General features: G+C 36.2%; 1 protein-coding gene across 4 annotated transcripts in view; it reads right to left on the bottom strand.

The window, feature by feature from the left end:
* The window catches only part of Ptprm (protein tyrosine phosphatase receptor type M), an 845,793-nt gene that overhangs the window by 464,989 nt on the left and 364,978 nt on the right, over positions 1–15,826 (bottom strand). For all 4 annotated transcript variants that reach the window (XM_042699184.1, XM_042699185.1, XM_042699186.1 and 1 more), the window contains exon 5: positions 14,042–14,157. In XM_042699184.1, coding sequence (XP_042555118.1) covers positions 14,042–14,157 — 116 coding nt within the window. The remainder of the gene's footprint in view (positions 1–14,041; positions 14,158–15,826) is intronic.

The raw sequence follows: 15,826 nt of genomic DNA, 5'->3' as shown, positions 1-15,826 counted from the left end.
GCCATAAATCATAATATGAAGTCCTATACACATCTTATGTAAGTGTGAGTTTTACTAAATTCCAGAAATTAGATCTAACAGCACCAAGTTAAAAAAAAAAAATAACAATATTAGCTAATAGAAAGCTAATAGAAAGTTAAAAAAAAAACCAATAACAATATTAGCTAATAGAAAGCATTCCTCTCTGCATTCCATAATCCAATTTCTAATTCTCTCTCTCTAAATAACCAAATACTGTCATGTAGTCTGACATTTACTTTTCTACAAAATTAAGTATTTCCTCAAACTGAAAAAAAAAACACCTCTATTCTCCGATTGCCGAGGGGGTAAAATACTGAACCCTGAAGAAAGGCATATTGCATACTGATAAGTTTTTGTTTTGTTTCTTAATGGCAACAACAAAGGAGTAAGGGGACCATCTAATGTTTTTATTTACCTAATTGTAGCATTAATCCTGTAAGAATAGACTTTTAAGACAATCATATAATATTTTCTAATAGATGCATGTGCCAAAATAATTTTCAAGTATGCACTGCAGATCTCTTATAATAAGTCAAGTCTATGCTGAGCAAACCTCCCTTTTTGATTCATGCATACATTGGAGAAGCAGTACAAGGGAGCTGCTCTGTCACATCACAAACTTCCTATGAAATACATAACCTCAGAAGAACAAGGTACGAAACCCAAATTTATCAAACAAACTCTCTAGAAGGAGCTTTTCTTTTTTTTTGAGACATAATAGAAAAAAATGACAGAAAAGGAACAGATATAAAGGAAAGGGAACTATAATTTAGGATACTTACTATTTTACTTTTAAGCATATTATATTGAGTATAATCGGTTTCCTCTAGGAAACCACAAGGTATTCAGGTCATGGGCTTAATTTTCCATACTTAATTAACCAGGTACACTACATAGATGCCCAAAGAACTTCTTGATGTTGACAAAGGAAGCCTCAGTGGAAAAGAATAAATATGTGTGTATGTATATATATATATATATATGCATATTTATGTATGTTTGCATGTATGTTTTGTGTTCTTTGTTTTGTTGTGCTAAAATAAAACCCAAGCAAAAACTTCCCCACTAATCTACACAAGTTTAACCTTATTCTAATTCTTTAAAATGGACAATACATACATTTTTGAGTTTGTGGGCATGCACCAGTCAGCAACTTTGCTCAAACTCATCATAATTGTTCCAGAAAATAGGCCCCAAAGATGTCTATACTCTCGTCTTTAAAACCTGTGACTATTACCTTCCATGAAATATATATACAGAGAGAGATGTGAACCTGGGGATGGGAAGATTATAATGCACTACTTGGGTGACCAGCATCACAAGGGGCCTTAAAGAGGGAAGACAGGACAATCAAATATGGAAGGAGGAGATGTAATGACAGAAGCACAAATAGAGTGATGCTCACAGAAGATGCCATAAGGGACCAAGGGCCAAGAAATAAAGGAAGAAGCTAGAAAAGGAAAGGAACAGATCTTCCCCCTAGAACTCCTTGCTGTCCCCTTATCTAAGTCTTGTGAGTTCCAGAAGTTAATGAAGCTGCTAATTTGGAGTAATTTGTTACAGCAGCAATTTGACAATAATATAACCATCTGACTAATGAAAGACCTATGACTTTTGAAGGTGTGCAGTCACCATATATTCTAATTTGTCAGAACTACATAACAATTATTTAAGGTTGTATTGGAACCTTATTCACTAGCAAGAATTCAATTCAAAAGCTTCTACTGCAACCAAATCTAAAGAACAAAGTAGGAGAACTCACACTTTTCAATTTCAAAATTTAGTAAAAAGCAACAGTAATAAAAGGAAGTACAGCATTGACACAAGGCTGGATATAAATCAATGGAATAGTTTTTTTGTAGAATGAAATTATTCTATTAGACAGTACTTTTAAGTCAAATAAATAGTAATTTCCCTATTGTATTTTGAGCAACTATACTGACCCCGTCTACACAACAAGGATATTCCTTGAAATTCTATTTTCTGTAGCTATCATTAGTTATTGAAATTGAATACACAAAACTAAATAATATTAAGTGTGCTTAAATAAGAGAAGTTCTTGTAGTATTATAAAAATACATACTCAGAATTAGAGACACATGCTAATATTTAAATATCTATAAGATTAATCATTTAGATTGGTGTAAATCGCTTAAATTTGTGGCATTACCAACAGTTTTATACAAGTAGAAAAACCCTTCTTTTTTCTCTGGTCAGTCCTGGAACTTGAACTCTGGAACTTGAGCACTGTCCCTGAGTTTCTTTTGCTCAAGATTAGCACTCTACTACTTGAGCTACACCTCCACTTCCAGCTTTTTCTGTGACTAATTGGAGGTAAGAGTCTTGAGCCCCAAGCTGGCTTCAAACCATGATCCTCAGATCTCAGCCTCCTAAGTAGCTAGGATTACAGGTGTGAGTCACCAGTGACTGGCTGAAAAATTCCACTTTGGAACTACCAGCTAGAATAATGACCTGAACACAGGGGAGTCTTTAGGTTAAAAATAAAGAAGGAATCAAAAGGAAAGAGACATCAAGGGAGAAAGAAGAGGGGGGAAAATCATGTAAAGGTAGAAAGGAATGGAGAAGAAATTGGAGAAGCAACACGGAAGGGAACAGTGAAGAAAAGATAGATGGAGAAAGGGAGGTGCACTAAAATAAGAGCAAACACCAATACCTTAAAACCTCAGGGAAAAGAGGTAACACATACAAGGTAAGGGTAAAGGTTTCCACTTTTGGAAAATATTTCTTCTTTCCTGCTGGAATCCTAACAGTTATCCATTAATAATCTGGTCAAAACAAAACAAAACAAAACTATGAGATGAGATCTTTAACAAGCCATCACAGCAGAGATAAAGGAGGAGAAATGGAGGATTTTCTTCCAAATGTAGTAAAGGGTGGGAAAGGAAAGGAAGAGGGAGATGTCCTCCATCACTTTATTACTGTCATATGGTAGAGAAAAGTCTACCTGAAAGTATGATTGCTTAGCATGCTAATAAGTATTTTAAATTAAAAATATCAAGAAAAATATAGAAACAGGAAGTGTGACCTAATCCTATCACTCAACTCTCCTGAAGCAGTCCTTAGAATGAAATTCCTTAGTTCATTTCTCCCATAAATCAGGTCACCAACAAGAAATTTTCCTCATCCCTCCTTCCATGATGAAGGCTACAAATTGTATGGTGGTCCCTTTGTTACTTTCTCCTTCCCTTGCCTGCTGAATCTCTCACCTGAAAGGTAACTGTCCCATCTCCAAAAAGACGGGTAGTACACAGATTGATACCATCTGAACAAACAAGTCTTGCAACTGTGCAGAGAAACAATTCTCTTTGGGTCTTTGATTCTTCACTTTCTAAAGGCACTTGCTCACATAAAATGTACATTCATTTTTTTATGCTTTTCTCTTGTTAATTTGTCCTGTACAATGTAAACTTAGCTACAAACTATCCACAGTTAACTTCCTTATCTCTTTTTTTAATTAATTAGGTTTTTTTTACTGTAAAAATACTGTACAGAGGGGTTACAATTACATTAGCAAGGTAATGAGTACATTTCTGATCAAGCATTGTTGCCTCCTCCTTTGTTTCCCCTTACCATCCCTGCCTTCCTCCCATCCCCCACCCCCGCCAAAGTTGTGAAGTTCATTTTGGACATAATGTCTTGTACATCTCATTGTTGCAATGGATCCACCTGTATCCCGAGTTAAACAATTTGTTTTTTCCCATCCCTTCCCCAAATTATACCAACATCAAATACAGTGACAAGGGTTATCTCTTCCCCATCACGTTCACTGAGCTCTCAGTGAGGCCTCACCTGACTGTGGAGTAGAAACAGAAATGTGCTCTTGCTTAGTACGGCACTGCTATTTCTTCTGAAAAAAAAATAATGACCACTACGATGCACTTTACTTCTGTTCTGTGGTCATTGTAGGATACTGTAGGTCCTTGTAGGATACAAGTCCCAGGAAGGCAGACAGCTTTGGCACTCATGTTATTGCTGTGTCTCCAGCACAGTAACCATGCCTACCATATCATAGGGAAGGGGATTGTCTGATGAAATTATTAAATAGCAGTTAATGAAAGACTGAATGATTGATTAGTGAGTTAATTTTAAGAACCTCTAGGTTCTCAGAATCCTTTCCTTTGCGAAGTGAACTAAACAGGGAGCATGGCCAGCCCTGGTGCTTCCAACACTAGCTAAGTACAGAAAGACAAGTGAAGCCCCCCTCTTCCTGTTGGTCTTGCCCCACATCAGTACTCACTAGAGAGGGCAATGTGTTCAAAACCTTGGTATCACTAGCATGTAGTGGGCCCACAGCTCCTTTTATTCTAGCAGAACAAAATACCGACATGTACATTGGGTGTGTTGTGTAGAGCTAAGAAGTTTGGCAGCTGGATTCCTCCCAGTTTTCCTATGGTAGCAAGCATTGGTGCCCCACTAACTTCACAGCATGATAGGAGACTGAGCAGTGACTAAGTCACGGATATAAAGAGTTCCTCATGTAAAACAGTCTAACACAGGATTACTGGGAACAAAAATTAGACAAGTCCATGTGAAGAAGCATGACACTTGCTTGTTCAGGGTTTGTAAGGGACTTGCTGCTCTATCTTTTGTTAACTTAATAAGAGATACATAATGACAATGTCTGAGAGAGAATGATCTTACTGGGTTAAATATAGCCCTTTAAGAAGGCAAGACTACCTTTAAATGCATGCGTATTTCAATGCGAGCAAGCCAGTAAAAAAAGTATTGATAGTTATTTAAATTATACTTAGAACCTTCTTTATGCAATGGACTAACTGGAGGACTTCTAAATGAGCAGTAATTTACCAGCAAAAAGACACATATTAAGTCTTTCAGGAATAGTGTTGCAATAATCAGAGCAATGATTGAAAGAAATTGAGACCTGGGAAGTTAGCAGCACTTGCTGGCAAATTAATCAATCTCAGGCACTTTGGAGTAGTTCTGAGTGGGTGAGCATATAGGAGATGAGCTGAGTCTTCCTCAGCAACACAGGTGGGAATTAACCTGCACATCTTCAGCAGCAAAACCAGTGTGTATTATCCCACCTCCAAACATGCCCATTTATATCATGCTGATAAGCCTCTACAAGACCAGGAGTCATTTTATTTGAAATGTCTTATGCAATCTAAATCTAATAGTAATTGAATATCTCAGTAAATGTACCCTCTTTACCTTTGGCTTTTTAATCGGTAAGGCAAGATCTTACTAGAAAGGCACAGAAGTGACCTGCCTTCTTGGGAATTACAGGACTAGGGCCACCATGTCTGTCTTCCCTCTACATAGGAGAGTCTCTGATTCTTGGAAACAAGCAAGTTGCTCCTCATAGAAAATATAAAAAAAGACATGGAATAAAAGCTTTCACGGCCTTGATCAAGATCTACTGTATTCATAAACTGTTTAGTTAAATGGCAACTCCTTTGTTGTATAACTACTTAAAGATAATTTAAAAGAAAAGAAAAGCTTTTACAGGACTTAGAGTTCATGGGTCCAATGGAAGCAGCTATTATAATCAATAGCTAAGACTGATGCCTGATTCTCTTCTTCCCTCTGCATGGCACTACCCTGGCCTAAATGCAACATTAATTGAATACAATAATAAATGTACTTTCTCTACCAACTGAAACTCTTACCTTGATGGAGCTTTGGAGCAGGATGGACTCCTGTGTGAAATACCAGATCCTCTTATTTTTCCATGACTGACTTAGATAATGTTACAAAGTAAACTTTATTAATTTCTCCCAGAATCTCAATACATATATCATATGGTCTCACCAACATGAAATAAATTTCAAATTAAATTGAAGTAATTGCAAATCATGTCTAGGTAAAACACAAGGTATAACCTTGAAGGTCTTTCAGTCTAAATGTTCAGCATTATATCATATAGTGCTATTACTAGATATATAACTGATTAAAACAAAAATGGATGTGATTTTCACTACTCAAAAGTTTCAGACAGGAAATGGTTCCTATAGCAACAAAAGGCAGGTCTCTGTGCACTCCTGGTATTTTCTGATGGGAAGTGATGTTAAATTTATGTTTTAATATATATGGTACAAAATACTCTTTAAGTTTTCCAAGGGAACCATAATTTCATTTCATCATAAATCATTTTATGGTTTTTGCATCTAGGAGTAAAGCAGTTCTGATATACCATTGTGATTTTTTCATTGCTCTCACATCTATAAATGAAGCTAAACACTACCATAGGTTGTTGACCACATGTATGCATTCAAACACAAAAGGCAAGGCAATGCTACATGCTCAAATACAATTTTAACTTTCAATTCTGATAGAGATGATTATTTAAATTATATAATGTTTATGAATCCATGGGAAGTGGCTAGGTTTTTCTCCTCTACTCAAGGAGTTCTATGGCTTAGGAAGACAAAGATTCTAGACAAGTGTAGACTGAAAAATAACCCCAGCTCCAGTTATGAGTAATATCTCCCAGAAAAAAATCACTGATATACTAATCTAACCATTTCTTCTTCTATAAATGGGCATAGACTCTACTTCTCATAGAGATCAATGGAGAACATTGACAGGTGATAGTTAAATGTCACTCAGGAATACGTCTAGCCTACACTAGTGCTCAGGGTCACTCTAGTTCCTTCACTGCAAATATATGGTGAAATCAGCAATAAAAATACAACTCATATAATGTAAAGTTTGTTCATTCATTAGTCAAATTCTCCAGAAGATCAGAGAAATTGTTCTTAATAAGAACCATTTTAGGTCAGAAAAAAAAATCCCAGATATAGTTGTCTTCCCATCCCCTACCTCTCCCCGACCCTCTATCTGTATCTCTCTCTTTCTCATGGTCTAAATTTATCTGAATTCAAATAAGGAATTGGGCAACAAGTAAAACAATTTTCCTTTTTAACGCTGGTCCTAGGTCTTGAAATCAGGGCCTAGGCACTGTCCCTGAGCTTTTCTGTTCTAGGCTAGCACTCTACCACTTGAGCCACAATTCCACTTCTGACTTTTGGGTGGTTAATTGGAGATAAGAATCTGATAGACTTTCCTGCCCAGGCTAGCTGTGAACTGCAATCCTCAGATCCCAGCCTCCTGAAGAGCTAGGCTTATAGGCCTGAACCATGAATGCCCAGCTAAAAGAATTTTGACACCAAGTTACCCTTGCCCCTAGGAAAATTACACTCTTAATTAAGAGTTTCTATTGAATTTCATTCTTTCAAAAAAAGTGAGTGGGAGAAGTTTCATTCACCTACTACAATGGCACAGATGTATCAATGTCTACACCCGATCTGAATATCCTTCTTAGGCATTTATTTCTATTACTTGTAATATGAAGGATGTAGGGGAAAACATTACAACAGAATAAAAAATTTCCTTTACCTGAAATTTTTTATTCTGTTGTAATGAAGAGAAAAAGGACTTAGGAAAAATAATATATTAGTCTTCTTGGATGCTAAAATTACATTAATAGATAACTTATTTTCTTAGTTTTTGAAACCCTTCCTGGTAACTGCTGTGGATTCTGCACCAGTAGAAGAGACACCATCAGGTTCTCCATATACCTCTTCATATCCCAGTATGCATAGGAGCTGAAGGCCTTGGCACAAGTATTCCAGAGAGATATAAATGGTTCCCTCTGGCATGTTCTAATAAAAAATCTGCCTGTCTGAAGTATTACTGGAGGAGATACATTGGCAAAAAGCCACTAAGCCTTATGCTTCAGCAAGTATCCATGGAACATATATAGTACACCACGATAGGTACTATCTCAGGTGCCAGGTTATGGCAGTAGTAAGTTATGTAGTAGGATACTTCACAGAAACATCATCTTATGTCATTTTAATTGATGTATATAATAAAATCCTTTAGAAAGACTAGTGTGTTACTTTCTTCCTAATAAATATCAAGATGTTGGTGAAAGAGGAAAACTCTTAGCTATATAAAATATGATGGTTTATACATTCCCGAGGTCAACCCAGATTTTTTCACAATAAATCTGAGAATATCCAGTTGAAAATTAGTTGTAACACAACATCACTTATTTTTTAAAGTCCAAGTGGCTAAAAGTACTAATTTTCAGTAAGAATACAGTATAAGCATAAATGCATGCATATAAATTTACATGTGGAACTTTTTTATGAATAGATTTATCCACAATAAATGTCCTCAATACTGTGTGTGTCTATGCTAAAGTTTTCTATATTTTCTAGACTCATATTTTCATAATAATTAAATTAGGAATTTAATTTGAAGACTGTTCCAAATTCAGAAGGTACACGATTGTGTAATTCTGTAAAGTAAGCCATTTAAACATAGTAGGTGCCTATGTCACAGAAAATGGTTTTCTTCCAGGTTTCCTTTGACAACTGCTATTCACTCAATAAATAAATGTTTCCTCGCTGTCAAGAAAGTACAGCATCTAGGCCTTCTGCCATTGCCTGGACCTAATCTGATAATCACATAGTATCTAAGTGAGAACAGAAGGGAAATGAATTAAAGGTCATAACTTAGGAAAACACCCAAACAGGACCAGATGCTGGTCAAGAAGAGGGCAGGATAGTTCCAGAGCCATGTGCCCTTGAACAGACACACAAAGGCCAACATTAGCATGCTTTGGCTACTACATTATGTTACTGAAAAACTGAAATTGGTGTTATAAATATGAATGCCCAAGAGAAATAAAATATTGAAGATAAAATTTGACATAATGAAGAAAGAACAATAATGAGTCAAGTAGAACTTCACCAGGTATAGAGGATCAATGACTGCATAAAAGATAAGCAACTTAAAAATTCCTATGGAGCAAACAAGAAGTATTAAAGAATACTAAACATATATGAAAAGAAAGTTAAATTTTTATTTCCTCTTTTCGGTGTGTACATAGGGAGGGGGAGGAAGGAAAGAAGTAAGGGAGAAAAAAAAGGGAGAGGAGAGGGAGAAAGAGAGAATACACACACACACACACACACACACACACACACACACAGGTACATCTTCTGAAATATTTTTTAAAACATTTGTTTTAGTATCTCATACAGATTACCATGTCTGATAATATTAGAACTTCAATGCCTATCAGTTTTGCACTGCCAGAAAGTAGTCCTATAAATTATGTCTTCCCACAGTAGACTGTCTGCAATGTGTTCTAAGCACATTGCAGGTGTAACAATGGATCTTCATGCACTGAGTTTAATTTTGTTGTGCATGGTTTAAAGAAAAAAAACTCCCACATTGGCACTAACCTGTGCAGCCCACAGATGCAATGGAAAAACAGAAGCAGATGGGACACATCTGCTAGGTATAAACATTTCTCCATTGGTGTCATTATCAGATTTATTCATAATATGATTTTATGAAGACTACAAGAATTTATTTAAACTACATTTCAAACACTCAAATTCCTAACCATTTCTTATAGGTAGGGATCAAAATATTCGTGACATAAATGGGAACTTCTCCTATGTTCAGGTAGGGATCAATATATTCATGATATAAACATGGGAACTTCTCCTATGTGCAGATGTTAATTATGTCAGCTGGTCAGAACCTGATTCCTCTCACAAAGTGTTCAGTACATATTGTCACCTCACCTTCCTTCCGGACAGCATGGTGCAATTAATAAGTGTGAAGCACAGGTAGAGACAGAAGGTTAGACTATTCCTAATCATGCCAGTTCCCTCTGTGACCCAGGTTAATCCTGACCCTCAAGCTCTTCATCTATAAAACAGACACAACAAACACCTGCAAAACTCCTTGACAAATGCCTATGACTGGGCTCATGAGTATAAAACATGTAATGACACATTTACAGGTGACTATAATAAAAGCACTGAAGCCTCTCAGATTAAGGATGCATTACGAATTTTGAAATCAAAGGGAGATTCACATCAGAGAAAGAAAAATGAAATATATTTCTTCTCATTAAGCTGTCTTCCAGCATCTCAGAATTATGTTAAGGACCCAAGTGGGTTTATGTGCAAAAATGCATTTTGCTACTGTAAAAGCATTAGCATGTTGCAGGTTAAGTATTCTTTATCAGAAATATTTAGGAAAAGTATTTCAGATTGAAGAGTCCTTCTGATTTTGAATATATACATATATATATATGTATAATTTATTAAACGCAAAGTTCATTTACATTTCAGACATACTTGATACACATGACTTGAAGGTAATTTTATAAAACACTTTTAATAATTCTGTGTATGGAGAGTACGACTCAGTGATAAAGCCCTTGAAGCCTCAGCACTATAAATAATTTTGTGAATGTTTAAATAGTTTAATGGTGTGGAATTTTCTATTTATGGTATTATATTATATTCTGATATTAACATATCAGAAGCTCAAGATTTGGGAACATTTGGGGTTTGGGGTTGAGGAGGCCTAGCCTTCCTTCTTTAGAGTAATCTATGATTAGAGATTTACATCTGTCTCCAATTCTTAAGGACTGGCCTGAGACCAAGGGCTGAGAGTGGTGGACAAGAGAGCAGGACATCTTTACCCTTGCTGGAAACCACTTAAGTAATGAAGATCAATAAAACACTCCTTGTAAGTAAAGGACTTTGGTCTTCTATTAGGAGCTATTAATAAAATAAGCACCCTTTCACAAAGTGACTACTCATCCAGGGCAAATAAATTAGAAGGTTTTCCAACATCACAATGGTTCACTAACCAAACAGCATACTCAGTGCAGGATAAGCTAAGATTCTCTTAAAATCCAAATGCATCTATAGTATCCTCCTCTTAACCTAGATTTGAGGTAAACTGCAGGACAACACACAGAGGGCCAAAAAGCCTGGAAAGTGGGGAAGGTAAAGAGTCAATAGATCTAGTGGAAATGAATTACCAACATCTATGCTCACAAATACTGGATCTGTCCCCAATGATTCAACAAACCACAGATCAAAATATTTGGGAAAAAATAAGCCTACTCATTTAAAGGTATAGAATATTTTTCTTGTCATAATTTCCTAAATAATACAGAATAACAAATACTTCTGTTACATTTTATTACACATTGTATGTCATTTAAAAATTATCTAAGTGAATAAGAGGATGTTCATAGTATAATATATACAAGTGCTATACAATTATACAAAAGCCACCTGAGCACCTAAGAATTGTAGCATCCACAGGGTTCCTGGACCAGTCACCCAAGGATATTATGCTTGGCTTTTTCTCTCCCAATTTATAATATATGTTGTATTTCACTTCAGGCATTTGATTTGCTGGATGCCCAGATCAGTTAAATGAGAACTTATAAAAAGGCAAAACATTCTTTAAAAACTTCCGTGGAGGCAGGGTTGAAAATTCAATATCCAACTAAAACAAAATATCCAACTGTAATAAGAAACAATTGAAGATTACCAACCCTAAATAAATGTTCAACTTTAAGCAATATTATTTCAAGTTCAGAACATCTACCAAAACAAATTTTTAAAAAAGGACAAACATCTTCTCAACATGTAGTAAACTCTGAGGTATATTTCAGATGAATATATGAATAGAGAGTTTACATTACCTAAATGCCAAATAGTCACACAAACAAAAACAGATTTTTCCATAAAAATTAAATTTTCTGGGGCTGGGAAGATGGCTCAGTGGTAGAGCGCTTGCCTTGCATGCTAGAGGCCCTGGGTTCGATTCTTCAGCACCACATAAGCAAAAAGAAAAAAGCCGGAAGTGGCACTGTGGTAGAGTGCTAGCCTTGAGCTGAAGAGCTGAGGGACAGCACCCAGGCCCAGAGTTCAGGCCCCATGACCGGACCCCCCCCCCCAAAAAAATTAAATTTTCTAAAAAAGAACACTAAAGATAAATAGTTTCACTTTTTAAAAGTAGTTAATTCTGTATAGGGAAAGTAATTTTAAGTAAAACACTCTGTTTTATCCTTCATCACCAGATGGTCAATCTGAATAGCACTTATACATTCACTATCTGAAAAATAATGAATTGATCCCTAACATCAGGAATTTAAAATAACTGAAAAGTAGAATCAAATGGGGGAAAATGTTCAGTACTGACAAAAAAAAGTCTTAAAGTAATGATTAAAAACTTTTAGAAAAAAAGAAGGAAAAGTAAAATTAAACTTAAAACATATAGTTTCAGTTTTTTTAATGAACTCCTCTTTCCTATCTCAAACAGGGTTAGGATATTAGAGTGACATCAGGCAAAGCGTGAGACACCCAGTGTGAAGGACAAACCATATTCAAGAGGACTCCTCTCCAAAACAGAGCTCTATCTGACAATCCATTAAGTACAATTAGCTGTCTCCCATTTCCTCAGAAACACAGCAATAAATAGGATACTTTTTTTAGTAATAATTATAAAGAACAAAGCATTTAAAAGTTAGTGTCTTATAATGTAACACATCACAATCATCATGTCACACCAGAAAAAAGTGTGATGAAACAGAGAGGTGACAGATGTCAAGAAAAAGCATGGGACAGGGAAACCTGAGGTGGTGTTGAATAGTACGTGCAGAAGGGCTGAAATATGAAGATGAGTACAGAGCAGTACCACAGTCAATCTTTTAATTAATAAAATAACTGTGCTTAAAAGCCTAGGTTGTGTTCAGCAGTACAGCTCAGGCCAAACTTGAGTAAGGGCTAAGAAACAGGAGTGGAGGAGAGAGGAGGTAGAGAGAAGGTATGGGAGAAGAGAGGAGAGGTTCATGAAACTGTCATGTGAAGTATACAGGATGAAAAAACTGTACAACAATTCACTCAAGATGTATTAAAATTATGTGCACAAAAAAAAAACGGTTAGGGGCGGGAAGGTGGCTCAGTGGTAGAGTGCTTGCCTTGCATTCATGAGGCCTTGGGTTCGATTCCTCAGCACCAATAAGAAAAAAGAAAAAAGCCGGAAGTGGTGCTGTGGCTCAAGTGGTAGAGTGCTACTCTTGAGCTGAAGAGCTGAGGGACAGCGCCCAGGCCCAGAGTTCAGGCCCCACGACTGACCAAAAATAAATAAATAAATAAATAAAATAACATTATGTGCATCTAACCATAAAAATTAATATTTATTGAAATGTCCAGGATATGGAAACAAGAGGGTTTTTTTCCTTTGTTGCTGCTTTTGTTTTCCTTTATGTCTTTTTCTTTTGTCCCTCTGTCTTTAGGAGGGTAAAGGGGGACACAGAAGTAGAGAACAAAAGGTGAAAAATGTAGTAGTACTGACTAGACATTACATTGAAAATGAACTATACAGCTTGTGGGTGGGGACAAAGGGGAAAGACAAGGAGTGAGGGAAGGGGTGATATTTTTCAAAAAGAAATGTACTCTTTATCTGTCTTACATAACTGTAACCCCTCTGTATGTCACCTTTATAATAACAATAAAATGCATGAAAAAACATTTACTGTATACTTTAAAATTTGAAATTAAAAGACGTGTTACTCATTTCTATATTAAAGTGAATTGCTTGGAACTCCAAGTTATATAAAGGCATATTGCTGGGCACTGGTGTCTCATGCCTCTAATCCTAGCTACTCAGGAGGCTGAGATCTGAGGATCACAGTTCAAAGCCAGCCCAGGCAGGAAAGTCCGTGAAACTCTTATCTCCAATAAACCAGAAAACCAGAAGTGGTGCTGTAGCTCATGTGGTAGAGTGCTAGCCTTGAGATGAAGAGCTAAGGGACAGCATTCAGGCCCAGAGTTCAAGCCCTATGACTAATAAATAAATAAATAAAATAAAGGCATACTGTGTGCATGTTCATGTATCTGAATAAAGTGAGAAGCTCTAGATATTTTTTTAAGGAAAAAAGGGGAAAGGTGTTATAATTTGGATATTTGGATTTAATAGTGAAAAGTAATTTTTCCACAAAATCTGCCGAAAGAAATTAAGTGAAAACAAAGGGATAAAAGGCGTTCAGAAAATATTTGAGGAGGGAAATGAGTCGCTTATTATGCAGAACCCCTAGGAGTCTGGCAAGTCATATAACAATGCCCTGACCAGACTGCATGTCTCAGGATCCCCTCTCCAGGGTGATTCAGCTTAAAGCTAGAGTTGTGGTGTACTATACCTGTAGCCAAAGCCTGTCGCTTGCCACAGTCCTGCCGATGGCACTGCACTGAAAGGTGGCAAACTGGCCAGCATTCACCTCCACATTCTGAATCCGCAGGAAATGGGGAGTTCTGGCTACATGAAGAAAAGAAATCAAGGTATTAAAAGTGGAGATCTGAACTAACAGGTATCTTTTTCAATCTACCTGCAATTTGGGACCTTTCCAATTTGTGTTCATCATAGGAGAAAATAATGCTCTTGCTTATATAAGCTTTAATGATTTCACTATAAATTGTGCAAGATATCATGGAAGGTTTGGGATATGTGCTTTGAAAAACAAGAAAACAGCAGTCTCAGATATAGTAAAAGAGAAGATATCTTATTGCTCCTGCTGTGCAAATTATCATAGCTCAGCAGTCTTCTTGTAATAACACATCTGTATTAATAAAGATTATACTGAAGCCTAATTGATGTTTTGAACAAAAACATATTAGATATTTATACTAGCAACATGAAAAGAACAGTAAGAAGTTAAGTGATGTTGTCAAGGAAACTTTGAAAACCAAACACAGAGCTGTGCATAATACATATTTTAATACAACTAATTGGTATGCAACATTACATGTGTAATATTTCCCAGCTACCAAAAATACTATCCCTATAGACACACCATGACGGCCTTAGCCCAGTAATTTATGCTGCATCTTATTTTTAATTCAAGAAGAAAGAATGATTCCAGATGCTAAGAAGCATTGTCTCATAATGTACATTGTCCATAAGAAACAGCTGTTTCAATAAAGGATAATTCTATTTGATGTGAGAGGCACAGATCCATTTCTTCCATGCATGAAAAACTGGTATCCAGGATCGAGAATGACAAGTCAGGACTTAAATGCCGTACAACTTCTTCTAGGAAACCTTTCTGACATCATAATGATAGAGTGAAAGTCAGAAAGAAAAAGGAGGAGAATAACTTCTTCTGATAGGGACAGATAAGGCGGGATAATAATGAGAATAAATGTTATACTTTGCAGTTTTCTTTTATTGCCAATGGATATTCAGGCTATGTATAGGTACTTTGAAAGAATAGCACCCTATCAGTGATTATAAACTAGCATATATATGAATGTGAGTAGAAATTCACTAGAAATGCAAGTGGGTTACAGCCACAGGACGAAAAGATGCACTAAAAATCAATAAAATGTAGGAAAACCCCATTTCTAGTTTGGAGGCCACAAATAACTCTTATGTATTCATGATACTTAGCATGTAAAATGTTCTAAATGGCTTCTAACAAAGGAGTAATACAGACCTTTGATTCTTAATATTAATTTATTAACATGCAATTCTGTGGGCTCTATTTCACTGATTTAAATAAGTTACTCTTTGCTCAAACATAACAATAATTATGTGTTTCTTTTTTGTTTTATTTTGTTTTTTGCTGGTCGTGGGACCTGAACTCTGGGCCTGGGCGCTGTCCCTCAGCTCTTCAGCTCAAGGATAGCACTCTACCACTTGAGCCACAACACCACTTCCAGCTTTTTCTGCTTCTGTGATGCTGAGGAATCAAACCCAGGGCCTCATGCATGCAAGGCAACCACTCTAACACTGAGCCACCTCCACAGCCCCAATTATGTGTTTCTTTAAAAATCTCTGTAAAGACCCAAGTTTAAGGCCCATGACTGGCCAAACAAAACAAAACAAAAAACTCTCTCTATAAAAACTCCTAGGTCAAATTTCTTTTCTACCTTTCATTCCTGAGAAACTAGAAACCTATTATTTCCTAGAAAATAAAAAAAATAGC

The sequence above is a fragment of the Dipodomys spectabilis genome, unplaced genomic scaffold (assembly GCF_019054845.1).
Source record: "Dipodomys spectabilis isolate Male_0828 unplaced genomic scaffold, ASM1905484v1 ptg000235l, whole genome shotgun sequence".
NCBI classification, from domain to species: Eukaryota; Metazoa; Chordata; class Mammalia; order Rodentia; family Heteromyidae; genus Dipodomys; species Dipodomys spectabilis.
The sequence above is the reverse complement of the archived record's forward strand: the minus strand, read 5'-3'. Positions and strand labels throughout refer to the sequence as shown.